This window comes from Lupinus angustifolius, chromosome LG09, assembly GCF_001865875.1.
Source record: "Lupinus angustifolius cultivar Tanjil chromosome LG09, LupAngTanjil_v1.0, whole genome shotgun sequence".
Classification (NCBI taxonomy): domain Eukaryota; kingdom Viridiplantae; phylum Streptophyta; class Magnoliopsida; order Fabales; family Fabaceae; genus Lupinus; species Lupinus angustifolius.
This window is the reverse complement of record NC_032017.1, coordinates 7,004,591-7,018,942: the sequence shown is the minus strand read 5'-3', so window position 1 is coordinate 7,018,942 and position 14,352 is coordinate 7,004,591. Positions and strand designations below refer to the sequence as shown.

At 34.7% G+C, this 14,352-nt stretch overlaps 2 protein-coding genes across 3 annotated transcripts; both read left to right on the top strand.

Moving 5' to 3' along the window:
- On the top strand, positions 107–5,581 carry LOC109357206. Of its 2 annotated transcripts, XM_019600994.1 has the most exons (6): positions 107–231; positions 785–929; positions 1,604–1,683; positions 1,858–3,708; positions 4,388–4,535; positions 4,653–5,581. In XM_019600994.1, exons 2-6 carry the CDS (start codon positions 794–796, stop codon positions 5,351–5,353), a joined length of 2,916 nt encoding a protein of 971 aa, XP_019456539.1. In that variant the 5' UTR covers positions 107–231; positions 785–793; the 3' UTR covers positions 5,354–5,581. The 2 variants fall into 2 exon arrangements, with proteins under 2 accessions (XP_019456539.1, XP_019456538.1); XM_019600993.1 differs by lacking the exons at positions 107–231; positions 1,604–1,683 and having other exon boundaries at positions 847–929.
- LOC109357473 lies at positions 6,346–13,087 on the top strand. The gene is made up of 16 exons (XM_019601454.1): positions 6,346–6,482; positions 6,559–6,664; positions 7,702–7,770; positions 7,870–7,986; positions 8,085–8,158; positions 8,715–8,817; positions 9,190–9,232; positions 9,830–9,892; positions 10,107–10,336; positions 10,481–10,601; positions 10,684–10,787; positions 11,058–11,171; positions 11,254–11,424; positions 11,508–11,651; positions 11,732–11,877; positions 12,833–13,087. Exons 1-16 carry the CDS (start codon positions 6,416–6,418, stop codon positions 12,982–12,984), a joined length of 1,824 nt encoding a protein of 607 aa, XP_019456999.1. The 5' UTR covers positions 6,346–6,415; the 3' UTR covers positions 12,985–13,087.

The following is a 14,352-nucleotide window of genomic DNA, read 5'->3' as shown; positions in this document are numbered from 1 at the left end:
GATAACAATACTTATTAGATATGAACCACCATTGTGGTTACTTACACAAAAAAATGAAGGATAAATAGTGATTCCTAATCGAAAGAGATAAATGGATAACAGTACTTAAGGTTTCAAGTCCGACAACTACAAACGAGTCGGTGCTCTTTCTCTCTCTTAAACCACACACATTTCTCTCCGATCTTGCCACGTCACACGCCGGTGTTCGTCCGCCACTGCCTCCACCGTAATGTAACCGTCTTCTCTCTCCTCCCTTCTTCACTTTCTAGATTTGCTTTCTCCTCAGCTTTCATCACTCTCTCTTGTTCCAAATCTGAACCTCAATAAGCTGAAGATGCATGTTTATACAATACCTCATTTTCAACCTTCAAAATTTATATATATACTTGAATATTTGTATATGTTATATACCCACAAGTTATTTTACATAAAAATATCATCTTTCACTTTTTTTTATAGATGTATATGTTATTAATCAGTTCTATTGAATGTTTAACTGTTAATTTTTTTAATGTGTATATTTGAATATTTGTATATGTTATATACCCACAAGTTATTTTACAAAAAAATATAATCTTTCACTTTTTTTTATATATATATATATATATGTGTGTGTGTGTGTGTTATTAATCAGTTGTATTGAATGTTTAACTGTTAATTTTTTTAATGTGTATATCTGTGGCGTTATTCCATTAATATTAACTACAAATTTATGATTTTTAACTCAAGATGAATTAAGTATGGTGTATTATGAGGATTAATGTTGAGGGTTTTATATATGCAGGGTATTGAAATGAATGAGATTCAAAGAAGAAAAGTTCAGAATGTTGAGAAACCTTTACCAGGATGTTTGGGAAGAATGGTTAATCTCTTTGATTTCTCTCATGTTACAGGAAATAGGCTACTCACTAATCAACCACATCATGATGGTGATTTTTTCTTTGTTTATTTTGAAAAGTTGAATAAAAATCATTGCTTTATATTGCTTAGATCATTATTGACATTGAATTTGGATTTTTTAGTGTTAAATTAGTTTCTGGTTTTCTCTCCTTGATCATAGTATTTGGTTGGGTTTGGTAGAGTGGTTGTAGCTACCTATTTTCCTTTTTGTTTTGAGTGAATAACCACTTTAGTCCTTAAAATTTTCCGTGCGTACCAATTTGATTCTCGAAAAAATAAAAATCCAAACTAGTACACAAAGATTGCGAATGTAAGTCAAAATAGTCTCACTGATAAAAAATGCTAAAAATGACAAATTTACAAACATTTGATATTTTTGTGGACCATTTTGGATTTTTCGATTTTTAAGGGATCTGAACAGGTCTTTACTCTTTCGTTTTTTGTTTCGAGCTTTTTGTCTTTGGGCTTTTGTTGACTACGTTTGGGATAGAATCATAGACACATTACCTATTTCTTGGTGATCTGTCTGGTTTTATATTTCATTAGAAGTATCATGTTGCCTAGCTGGATGTTTCTATAAAATATAAATCATCAATTGCTTTTATACTAGCTGTCTCGAATAATTGTACTTATGAGTTATGGTGTTGAATTTTTGCTGTGTCATTACGTTATCTTGCCTACCTAACGTGTACCTGATTTGCAGCTTCTTCACTTTCACGAAGTCGGTCGGATGTTGCGAGGGTCATTGGTTCCTCATTTGGTGATCAGCTAGAGGATAAGATGGTAATTTGGATCGGATTGTTGTTATTGTCATTCAAGTCAATTGGGTTTATTTGGAAAAAGGAAATATAGATGAAACGATAATGTCGTGTGGAATATTCTTTTCATTTTTAATTTACTATATGCTGCACTTTTCTTTTCTTTAACTTTTTTTTTCTATTTTTGTGGAATGTGCAGATTGTTTCTGACTCGACGAGATCATCACCGAAGAAAAAAATAAATGGAACACCCATGAAGATGCTCATAGACCAAGAAATGTCGAAAGAAATTGCTTCCAAGCACAATCCACCAAACGTAGTTGCTAAACTGATGGGCCTTGATGCTCTCCCATGTGGAGAGCCTAATTTAGCTGTGGAGAGAAGCGATATACGAGATTATTCTCAACATATGCGTAGTCGTTCGGGAACACCACTTAAACATTGGCAGCAAGAAGATAGGTTTATGGACAAGGAAATGCTTCATGAAGTTCATCCGAACACTGAACAGATTGCTTACAAAGATATTTACGATATTTGGCTGCGATCTCATAGAACAAGCAATGTAAGAGACAAGACACCTGAGAGAGAAAAGCGGACTGAAGATGTTAATGCAAAAAAAATGGCTCTCATTTACCAGAAATTCACGGAAGCAAAATGTCTGTCTACAGATGAGAGGCTACGTCAGTCTAAGGAGTTTGACGAGGCCTTGGAAGTTTTAAGCTCCAATAATGATCTGTTAATCCAGTTATTGGATTCTCCAAATCTATACGAACTTCAGTCTACTCCACTAGTTGAAACAAAGCGTATTACGGTTCTTAAACCTTCGAAGATGGTTGACAATGAAAAACTCGGTGGAAAGGGGAAGCAGAATGACAAGCAGATCAAGAAGCCAACAAATGTTTGTCAAGGAGCTGCGTGGGAGAAAAACAGCCTTGGATACTCTCCAGCCTGTCAAAAAGTTGCCGAGCTTCCAGTTCAACCGACTCGCATTGTGGTATTGAAGCCTAGCTCTGGGAAGACACAAGAGACTAAGGCTGTGGCTTCTCCAACAATGTCATCGCCTCGGAATATGCAAACTGGAAATTTATATCAGGGTCCTGAAGACGGTGAGGCACTAGAACCAAGAGAAGCCGCAAAAGAAATTACACACGAAATGCATGAAAGCCTGAGGAGCCATCAAAGAGATGAAACTTTTTATTCTTCGGCATTTTCCAATGGCTATACTGGTGATGAGAGTTCATTCAACAGATCAGATAATGAGTATACCGCTGAGAATTTAAGTGATGTGGAAGTTACGTCGCCATCTCCAAGGCATTCTTGGGATTACATCAATCGCTGTGGCAGTCCTTATTCGTCGTCGTCATTCAGTCGTGCGTCATGTTCTCCTGAGCCATCAGTATGCAGGGAGGCGAAAAAACGCCTTTCTGAAAGATGGGCCATAATGGCATCAAATAAGGGTCCTCAAGATCAAAGGCATTTGCGGAGAAGCTCTACCTTGGGTGAGATGCTTGCTCTTTCGGATATAAAGAAATCTGTTATATCTGAGGTTGAGGGTATTAGTAAGAAACAAGAACCAAGTGAATCGGTTTCTTGCAGTCGTAATTTCAGTGAAGAAATATGCATGGATGGTTCTCCTAAAAATCTTCCGAGGTCAAAGTCTGTCCCTTTATCTTCTACTGTATATGAGACCCGGGTCGGTGGTGAAGTTTGTGATCATGATGCCAGCAAAACACATGATTCCAAGGAGCTGGCGAAGTCAAAGAGTATGAAATCATCATTTAAAGGGAAAGTTACAAGTTTCTTATTCTCAAGGAATAAGAAAGCAACCAAGGAAAAATCTCCGTTGTCTCGGTGTAAAGATGAATCACAATCTAATGTATCTGAATCATCAGAACTTCGAGTAAATTCACTTGGAGCCCTTACCGATGTTATGTCTCAGAGCTTCAACAACGGTGCCCCCGGAGAGTTCTCTCTTCCCGACCTACATGAATTGTCAGGGAAAACGTTATTTGATTCTATCTCTAAAGTAAACGGCATGATATCTCTCGAGGTAATAACTACTATTATTCTATGTACCAAAAATATTACTAATGTGCCAAAAAATAGCTACTATTATTCTGCATATTTCAATATGCTATTTTTATGGTGCATTATGCAATTTTTCTTTCTTTTGCCGTTGGCTATTCAAGGCCGGTGATTAATGCCCTCTAAGTTGTCTCCCAGTCCGAAATACAGTATGGTTACAGATTGCTTCTTCCAAAACCTAATGTGTGTTATTAGATTCTAATGCTACATTTTTCTAATCCGCATTAGGTTCTTTCTAAGTAACACCGTAAAAACACTCTTTAAATGCGGGACCTTATTGAAACTTGTGATGCTCATCTGCTGAAAAGATGCTTACATGAGTTGTAGGCTGCATGGTGTATTGTTAAGAAAATTGTATGATATGATGGCAGGTTCTCTATAAGAAAACAAATTTGCTCGACAAATTGTTTGGGATTTTCTGTTTATGTGTCGGATTGGTGAAACAAAGAATTAGATAACCCATATCTGGTATGAACATCATTGAATACCTCATTACTGCTTGATAAATAAAAGAAGTGACTTTACTCGGTCAACCTAAACTTAGTATAGTAAAGCATAACCTCGATGATTTATTGTTATCGCAATTTAGAGAATGATAAAATGTATAGACAGGAGGATTCTGAGACAGTTGTTTCATTTCTCAGTCTGGGTCGGCTGTGTTGAAGACTACAATGCCGGGGATTTCAAGCGAAAACCAGGATCAGCCGAGTCCAATATCAGTTTTAGAACCTCCATTTGAAGACGATAATGCAGCTCGTGAGTCCTTGGACTGTACGAAGGGTGGTAAGCTGGGTAATACTTTGACCTTTTTGTCTTTCTCCCTTATATTACTATTTCAGGAAATTTTTTATTTGATACTCCTTGTCTTTTCATTGTTTGGGTTGTAACCCGACTTCCATTATTCTGTAGGATCACGAGTGTCTCTGAAGTCTAATTTAATCGACAAGTCACCACCAATAGAATCAATAGCTAGGACCCTATCATGGGATGATTCTTGTGCAGAGGTATCAAGTCCATATTCATCAAAGCCCTCCTTGGCTTCCCCCGACACCAAGGTAGAGGAACAAGACTCGCTTGTCTTAGTCGAGAAACTACTTTCAGCAGCCGGACTCGATAACCAAATGCAATCCGATTCATTTTACTCAACATGGCATTCCCTTGAAAGTGCATTAGACCCATCATTGAGGGAGACATACGCCGATCTGAACGAGAAGGACTCTCAGCCTCAGCCTCTCCATGAAGCCAAGACAAGGCAAAGAAGATCAAACCGGAAGCTTGTATTTGACTGTGTCAATGTTGCACTAATGCAAATTACCGGTTATCGATCAGAAAAGTACTTACTTAGCAGGGTGGTAGGTGAAGCACCCTTATTGGTGGACCAAATTATGGCCCAAATGAAGGACTTTTCTTGTGGATTAAGGTATCTTTGGGGGGATTGTGGGGACAGTAACAACATGATGTTGGAAAATGTTGTCAGAAAAGAGGTTGTAGGGAAAGGTTGGGTTGAACTTATGAGATTGGAAATGGATATATTTGTGAAAGAAGTAGAAGGGAAGTTACTAGAAGAACTTGTGGATTATGCTGTGGTTGATTTTATAAGCATGGTTTGAATAGTTGAATCACACATGTGGTTTTTCTCTTTGGTTTTTTTTGTATGTTAAGTTGAAACTTTATTGTTGTATTTGATTATTAATACATGGCTCTAGTTACATAATTGATTAAATGCTACAAAATAAAAAGTGTTTTCATTTATAGCTATTTTATGTTATTGATTGTAAATTTATATAGCTACCTATGCCATTACTGAAACAGATAATAAGAATTGTATTGGTTATAAGTGACCTTGTAGCAATCATTAGTTAGTGCAATGCAAAGTGGTTATTTTGTAGTGGTGTATGATTGTCCCTATCAGTGAGTGTTGTTTTCTGATATCGAATCTTGGAATTTCAATTTCTACTGCCTAAAGATTTAATATGGTTTTACATCACTAGATCTAATGTAGTGAATTATACTCATTTTTAAACTAAACAAATTGTCATATCAATATTGAGATGATAGAATTAATTTTAATACTCCATATAAAAATTAATGGCAAAAAACATTACACTCTTAACTTCAAAATATAATTTAGATTTTCATTTTTCCTCTTGCTCTCTTCTAACATACACTTATAATTAAATTCTACTTTGATAAACATAGTTTTTAACCAAACGTTATGAGAAATTAATTTTTAAATATAATTCACTCGTCCACCACTAGAAACACCACTTCTCATCCGACTTACATATGTAAGATAGGCCGTCTCCGCGATGAATCTTGTAAGGTAGATTCAAACTATCCATAAGATTCTTAATTCATTTAAGTATGTAAATATTTATACATTGTTAAAGTAAAGATTCATAATTTGTTTATAAATAGTAAATAATGCAGTAATAATATATGAAACTTTTATATTGTCAGTATATACATTTTTCCTATTTGTTTAATCGATACAAATTATAATCCATAGATGTTTGGACACCCTTTTATTATTTTTTAGAGAACAAATTAACACAACATCAAACTGTGTATTATTCTTAAAAACAACAATAACATGTGTATCCAACGTTAACTATGTCTGCTTCATGAGAAAGTGAGAAACGGCGTCGTTGCAAGTACCTCACTTTCTCACAATGAAGAACAACCCTCCTTCTCTAATTTCTCTCTCTATCAATGCACTCTCTCACCAACTTCTCTATAGTAACAAATTTTTCTCCTTTCTCATTTCTTCTTCTTAATTTTATTTATTTATATGATTATAATGGTTTCATTGCAGGAGATGATGAAGTTTGTGATGATATATATGATCTTCCTTCTCATTTACTTGATATCTTAATTACTTCTTTGCCCCCACTCGCTTTGCGCAATTTCCATCATCACATGTATTTTATTACTTTCTTACCCTCTTCATCATGTTCAATTTTTGTGAATGTTTTATTATTAATATCAAAACTTAGGACTAGTTCTTGTATTAATATTTGTTAGTTTTATTATTATGATATTGGGTAGCTATTGTTTTTTGTTTATAATATATATTATTCAAGTGAAATGTTATATTGCCTGGACCTTAGAAAAGTGGCATTTTTTACTTCAAGTAGTACATGTTAGTTTATGTGAGTCAAAAGGGAGATATGGCACTTTTCGATGGTTAAGAGTCGTGTTTTAAATTGTGGTGACGATTGCGGTTATAGTTACTGCGATTGCGGTCATTGCGATGCGGATTGTGGCTGTTGCGGTGTGAATTATTTTGTGATTACAAAAAATATCTTTGAATTCGATGGGTCTGATGCGGTCATGCATTGCGACCTGATGCGGTCCGTGCATTGCAGCCTGATGTGGTTCGTGCATTGCGGCCACATCATTTTGATTCTGCGTCACACCATAATTGTGGTATGATGCGGTTGTGGTAGTCACTGTAACCGCAAAATTGCGGCCGCATCATATGTTGTGGTCCACAATTTGAATCACTGATTAAGAGTATAGAAAAGTGCGGCCTAGTTCATAAGGCTTCCACCTAGCTAGTGGGGTCTAGGGGATAGATGAACACATTCTTACTCTCACAAGCAAAGATGACATGTTTAGGTTAATTTGTTAGAGCTTAGAGGATATAACATTTTACTCATCATTAATAATACCCTCCTTCAAGGGAGGTAACTGTGATGATAACATAAATTGTAAGAGAGTTTCATTAAGTCCAACCTTGTTGCGTCGGTGTGATTTCCTCTTTCTTATTTTATTTACCGGCTTTGTTATAGTTTCTGTGTTGCACATAGTTGTAAGTGTTGTGCAGATAACCGGAGAGTATTTTTTTCGTAGTAGAAGAATGGGCAATACTTTAGTTCTTAGCTACTGCTGTTTCTTCTACGCCTTTTTTGTTTCTTATTTTGGTTCGATCTTTGTTGTATTACTATTGGAACAGGCCATTTGAGGATCACAATGCAGAGGATTTTTCTCATGATAACTTAACAAATAAGAGAAAACGTGGCAGGTTGCGAAGAATTTCATGCTTCTCCCTTTGTGCAAATGCGATCTAGTAGAACTTGGTATCTTCCTATGTTATGAATTTGTCGGAATGTTGTTATTACAGGGATTGGACTCTAAATACAGCTTGGCAGAGGTTGTTTAAGTTACGGTGGCCCGATCTCATCGACAAGATCCAACCAACAGATTGGCAACAAGCATATTGGGAAACCCATTTGCAGAAGTAAACTTACGGAGAATTCAAGTATCATATTATGTTTATCAGTTAGTGTTGCCTTGGCTAAAAAGTTAATGTTTTTTACAATCTACATGAAATAACAGTTGTTTTGATGAGGCGGCGGAGATAGCACTAGTCCCATCTTTTAATGGATATATTAGCAACATACAGATGTCAGGTACTATGATAATTTGCTTTCTTACTTTTACGAAAATTTCTACGGGAAATTGCTTTCTACTAATAGCTTCTGTAAAAGTTTGTTCACTTTTAAAAGTGGATATGGAATGATTCAATTAGTTAATTTTGCTCTTCATATGATAATATTGCTGCAGTTCTTTGTGTTTATGATGAAATGTGATTGTAACATTCGACGATGTGATTACAATACTAGTATTACTCGAGACTTTGGCACATCGATGGCTGTGTAGGATGATGCCTTTGGCTGGTGGCAGAGAATGAATGAGTAATATGGATTCGTCCTTTATGTAAAAACCTTCGAAGCACCGATTAGATGATTTCATTATTTTTTATCTCATCTCTTAGGGAGAGGTATTGAAAAACCAAGTTTCGAAGATTTTGCTTTTGCATTAACCATATTCACCGTATCTGTTTAGTTAAGGTGCCCCCGCTTTTGCATTGTCTCATCTTTTGGGTGCACAGCCCCTGTTTCGATCGATTTAGTTTGTCACTGATAATTTATCGAATTTTCTTCACTTCACCCCTTTCCGTTTCAGATAGCATATTGAATTATATTGGTTTTACGGGACATACAAATCATTCAACTCGTGACCATTCAAAACTTTTTTACCATTGCCAACAATTTAGCAGCTATACAAGGTAAGATGTTAGTGTTATTGTGTGTCATAATTTATATGGAGACGATCAGTTCGGATTACCTTTAAATATGAAAGAAAGGATTAAGCAATGAAATTCATCCGTGTTCATGAATAAAAGAAACTTCCTTTTGCTACTGTTAGTGAAGCTCAAGGGTTGAATAGTTAACTCAATCTTCCTATGTTTATTAGTTTCGGATCTAGCTGACCCGTTAAGCTGTATTCTCGTAGTTTAAAGTTTAACGTTGGCCATTCCCTACCATGATAATTCATTGTCGTTAAGTTTATAAATTATATCTGTGCTGTTAAATATGTTATGCATCACTGCATTTTTGTCTTGACTAATTCTTTCACCTACCGCTTCGTCTTGATGCAGCTGTCTGAGACTGCAAAATGTTTTATGTGCTGCAGAAACTAGTGTAAGTTGTGCTTTCCTCGATTAATTCCAAACTCTATTTGGCATTTATCTTTTTGGAATTATAATCACAACATTGATTTTAGAAGCTTATGGAAAGCGTTGGCCACACATGTATATGTATGTATTCTATATAAACATCGTCAGATGTTATGAAATACACAACTTCAGTAGTTTATTCACGAGGAACTCTTGTAATTTAAAGATTATCAATTCTATGTTCCGCCTGAATGGCATCTATTAGCAACTATTTTAATTTCTATTCTCGTTTCTAAAAGCATTTTTGAACATTTAGTATGTGATGTTTTAATACTTTAATTATATAAATTTGATTTTTCCGCTTGCTATTGCCATCTTTTGGTTAATTTCTTATCGGCATTCCTACAATGCTGCGAATAATGTTCATAACCAATCATGAAATTCAATAAAAGGAAGGAAAAAAATCGTATTTACCTCCAGAAATTAGAAACTATATGTGTTTGTCCACAAGATATTGCATCATTTATAGTTTACGGCTCAAGACATGTACCTTGTGATGTTTTTCTAAATTTCGACTCATAACCACGAAACACGTTATGCTGTTATATACTCTGACCTGTAGGATCTGTTAAGGGAGTGCAAGCTGCGAAGTTTGGTGCTAAGTTGGGTCCGATCCAAGGAACAAGTAAGTTTCCTTCCTCCTATATCTATGATCGATTGTATTCAGTACCTCTTGATCAAAGAGCAAAATGTGTTTTAAGTTCCACATCTTGCTGAAGCATCTTCTCGTTTAATGTGTTAAAATATGTTTTACTTTGATTACATCGACAAATTTTCGAAGAGCAAAGTGCTGTTTATGACTTTTTGTCGTTGATGATTTCATATGCACTATTTCACAGATTGATGGATTATGCAAACTTCTCACTCAACATAGCAAAACATTAACATCGCTGGAATTTATTCACTGCACAGTCTCCAAATATTTTATTGATGCCATATGTGGTGCTGTAGTCATAAACAGTGTACATAGACATGGGATACAACACTTCTCGATAATTCTCTCAAGTTTTCTCGACCCATGCACATTTTCTTTACCTACCGGATTCGTGTCATTTTTGTCTTCGGGAAGGTATATCAGCATAGTTTCACCTTTTTATTTTATTTTTCGCGTGATTGTTAGCAACTCCATTTATACGGTTTGTTTTTATCGAGGTTTGGCATGTTCTAGATAATAATGTTTCTTCTTGTCAACCTGCTTTCATCGTGCTTATAGGTCTTTGCGCTCATTAAAATTCGCTAACAATAACCATGGATGGAATTTTGCTAAAGCTCTTTTTGCGACTCTTCTCAATATTTCGTCTAGCATAACTGCCCTTGACCTATCCGAGAATGAAGTGAGTTATTCATCTATATGATATGCACTCGTTTTTTTCTTCTTACTATTGAAACTTAACATATTCGTGCACACCCTTCAAGATAGCAGGATGGCTTAAAGACTTTAACAAGAGATTCTCAACCGGTTCACCTCTATCTTTTGGAATTGGAAAGTCCTTGCAACTATTGCGTGTACTAAACCTGAGGTAGCGTCATACTAAAATTTTATAGTTTATATGTGATATGAGAATTCTCCCGTAACCAGATGGGCAGCCCAATGCACGAGGCTCCCACTTAGTGGGGTATGGGGAGGTTAAATGTCCACAATTTTACCCTAGCAAGTGTCTTGTTTCCCTCTAAGTTAGTCTTAATAGATCTTTTGTAAACTAGGGCCGATAAGGTTTTTGTACTTTATATTTCTATTTTGGTCGGTGTTTGATAAACAAAAGATTTCTAATCTAGTTATAGTGTTGTAGGGGAAACTATCTACGAGAAGATGATGCAGAAAGTCTTGTGTATGCTGCGGCACACATGCCAATCTTGGAGGACCTGGATATAAGTGACAATTTCATCGGAGATGAAGGAATCCGGTAAATTGTATTTCCATTTTTTATATGTATTATGAAAGATATGAAAATAGGAATCTCTCACTATTGATCATCAAATTTACAGGAATTTAATTCCATTATTTGATGGAACATCTGGAACCTGTTCTCGTTTGGTTTATTTGAAAGTAGAGACTTGTGAGTTGTCATATGTCGGAGTAGGTCATCTATTAGATGCCCTTTCTAACTTCAAAGGACCATTGAAGTCTCTTTCTATCGCCGACAATTACCTCGGCAGGTTCGTGTATGAACAATACAATCTTACTATATATCACTCATTCTATGTCTCCATTTGTATCTTGATTGGTTTTTCTTGTATAGTCAAGTAGCCGAAGCTTTGGGTAAATTTTTGAGCACACCGGTCGAAGTACTTGATATTGCAGGCATTGGATTGGATACGTCTGGTTTTCAAAAGCTTCAAAATCTAATGAAAGATGATCTTAAACTGGTGAAAATTGACATAAGGTTAAGATTAATATTCGAAGCTCTGGTTTTCCTTTGGTTCACATACAATCAAGTGACATGTTTTTCTTTTATTTTCGCAGCAAAAACCGCGGCGGGATTGAAACTGCCAAGTTTTTGTCAACGCTCTTGCCGAAGGCTCCGCAACTAATCGATGTGAATGCAGCAAGTAATCTTATGCCAATAGAATCATTGGACATAATCACTTGTGCATTAAAACTTGCAAAAGGTATTTATATTATTGTTATTTTAGTCCCAAGAAGCAACTAACTTTAACATGAATAATACTCTTAGTTCAACCTTGGTTTCTATCAGAGGAGAGAGTACATTATATATATGTTTCTCCTAGGAAAATATTTGTAGAAACATTTTGAATCTATATAACTAAAATATGTTTTGAACTTTCAAAAATTCATGTTTTAAATCTAGGACAACTATTATTCATATAGGTTATATCTTCATTTATATAACACTGCGATATTTTGAGAAATGAGAATAATTAATATGGACCATTGAATCTTATTTGATTGATAAAGATTAAAAGATACATCCACATGATTTTTTAAGTGATCATGTGACCGATAATTAACTTTTAATCATAATCATCCATGTATGGTCGTAAGATCCAAATTTATTGTTGTCACAGTTTTTATATGCGAATTGTTTTCACCTGAGTCACTATCATATATATATATGTATGTATATATGTGGATATAAGAATTGTGAGAACAATAAATCTGAGTCTTACAATCAATCATGGATAGTTAGGATTAAAAGTTAGTTATTGGTCACATGATAGTCATGTGCATGTATCTTTTAATCTTGACCGTTCAAATAAGATCTAATAGTCTATATTAATTGTTCTCACTTTAATAGTGCATTATTCTCACGTGAGTTGCTCCCTATATATATACATATGTTCCTTGGCGTGTGTTTTATGATGATATTTGCTAACCCATAAAACTATTGAATACTAATTAAAGTGGAAAATGTCATCAATGCTCACTTGCACTAATTGAACCATTATATCTTAATATTGTTCAAATACTTCTATGCTTCAAGTTACTTGATCAAACATAAAAAAATGACTTAGGGTAGAGTTAGACTAATGAATTTTTTTTTAATTTCACATTTCATAGGGATTCATGCTACATTAATGTTTAACTATAGTTATCATGCTTTAGGTAAAGTTGAGCATTTGGATTTGAATGGACATACATGGAACTATAAGGCTGAACATGCTTCCCTACACACTGAATTTGTCAATGATGGAAAACCTATATTGATTCTTCCATCACCATCACTCTTTGCTGCACCTTATGATGATGATCCTTAGAAAACAAGTTTCATGTGGTTCCAAATTATGTTGAATAGCACAAGCTTTTAGTGGTGTATTTGTTTCATTATTATCATGAATGTTAGCTCAATTCAATGCATAATGGTTTACTATAGAACAAAGTTTGAGGTCATTTTTTTTTTATCTTTTGTACATTTTGTAACTTTTGTTTAATTATGAAGTTGGTGTAATGTAAGGCCCTACTGGATTTTCAGATAGGCCAAAGGTCAAATGTTATGTTCATGTGAGCGAAACTTGTTAGAGGGGCAGCGGCACATCCCAAAAGGGATTAATTTCTTACCTATAAGTTGATGAATACTGTTGGGGATGCTTGAAATATGTTAATGTATTAGTCCCACGTTGCCTGGAATATGTCAATGTTATATATTGGACACATATATAAGCACCAAGTAAGAACACTTCATGGGTACTTGGGCCTATGGGTGTGTTAGGGCATGTAATCCTTATTCTCGAATAATATCTTGGTAGCCGTTCAGTGCTCCCAGGGATGTCGGCAAAGTTGGCTGAACCCCGTTACAAAATTCTCTTGTTTCTCATCTTCTATTTATTCTATACACTTTATTTGATTACTTGTGGTCAACATTGTGCTATGATCGCTTTCGCTGCACCAACATAAACTTTTGATGCTATGTGATGAGACATACATATTTGGTTGCGTTTGACATTCGTCTTGTTTCAAAAGTTACACCAACCTTCTTCTTGAGATTCAATTATGATTGCATTTTTAGTTGTTGTTGAGAATTTATAAATTAGTTGTTCCAAACTTTTAAGTGCTTTATGGTCGCTATTTTTAAAGATTTGTTGGAACAAATATTTGAAAACAGAAAATAATGGGATATACATATAATTATTAAGGAAATATTTAACATAATTTGGAATTACACAATTGTTGATATAGTGATGTAAGATCTTTTAGATTCCTAGAAAGATCAAAAAGTCAATGATTTGATTCAGGACAATAATATTTATTGGGAGAGGCACTTACTTCCGAAAGGGATTTGTTTTTTTATTCATAAGGTGAAATGATACAATTGATAGTATAAAAATCACACAATTATGTCTCTCAAATCGATCTTATATTTGTCCATTTAATATTTTGTTTTATAACTAGAAATTATAAGATCAAATTAAAATTATAAAACAAGTATAATTGGGTATATTATTTGGGATGACAATAGATAAGGTTAGATTATGGTGGTAGTGTATTAGTCTCTATATCCTCATTTAAAAAATGAGTTAATATGTATACACTGATAATGTAAGTGTTTTTTACATTACTATCAGTAAAACTTTATCATTCATATGTGAGTTGTTGTTTACTTTCAAATCAAAGTATTACAAATTAAT

What these genes read in the sequence shown, in the direction of transcription:
- LOC109357206 (XM_019600994.1), top strand. Translation starts at nt 794, where the DNA reads ATGAATGAGATTCAAAGAAGAAAAGTTCAGAATGTTGAGAAACCTTTA. An exon ending in TAATCAACCACATCATGATG is followed by an intron (nt 930 to 1,603) that starts GTGATTTTTTCT and finishes CCTGATTTGCAG; the next exon opens with CTTCTTCACTTTCACGAAGT. An exon ending in ATCAGCTAGAGGATAAGATG is followed by an intron (nt 1,684 to 1,857) that starts GTAATTTGGATC and finishes TGGAATGTGCAG; the next exon opens with ATTGTTTCTGACTCGACGAG.
- LOC109357473 (XM_019601454.1), top strand. Translation starts at nt 6,416, where the DNA reads ATGAAGAACAACCCTCCTTCTCTAATTTCTCTCTCTATCAATGCACTC. An exon ending in TAGCAACATACAGATGTCAG is followed by an intron (nt 8,159 to 8,714) that starts GTACTATGATAA and finishes TTTCCGTTTCAG; the next exon opens with ATAGCATATTGAATTATATT. An exon ending in TTGACCTATCCGAGAATGAA is followed by an intron (nt 10,602 to 10,683) that starts GTGAGTTATTCA and finishes ACACCCTTCAAG; the next exon opens with ATAGCAGGATGGCTTAAAGA.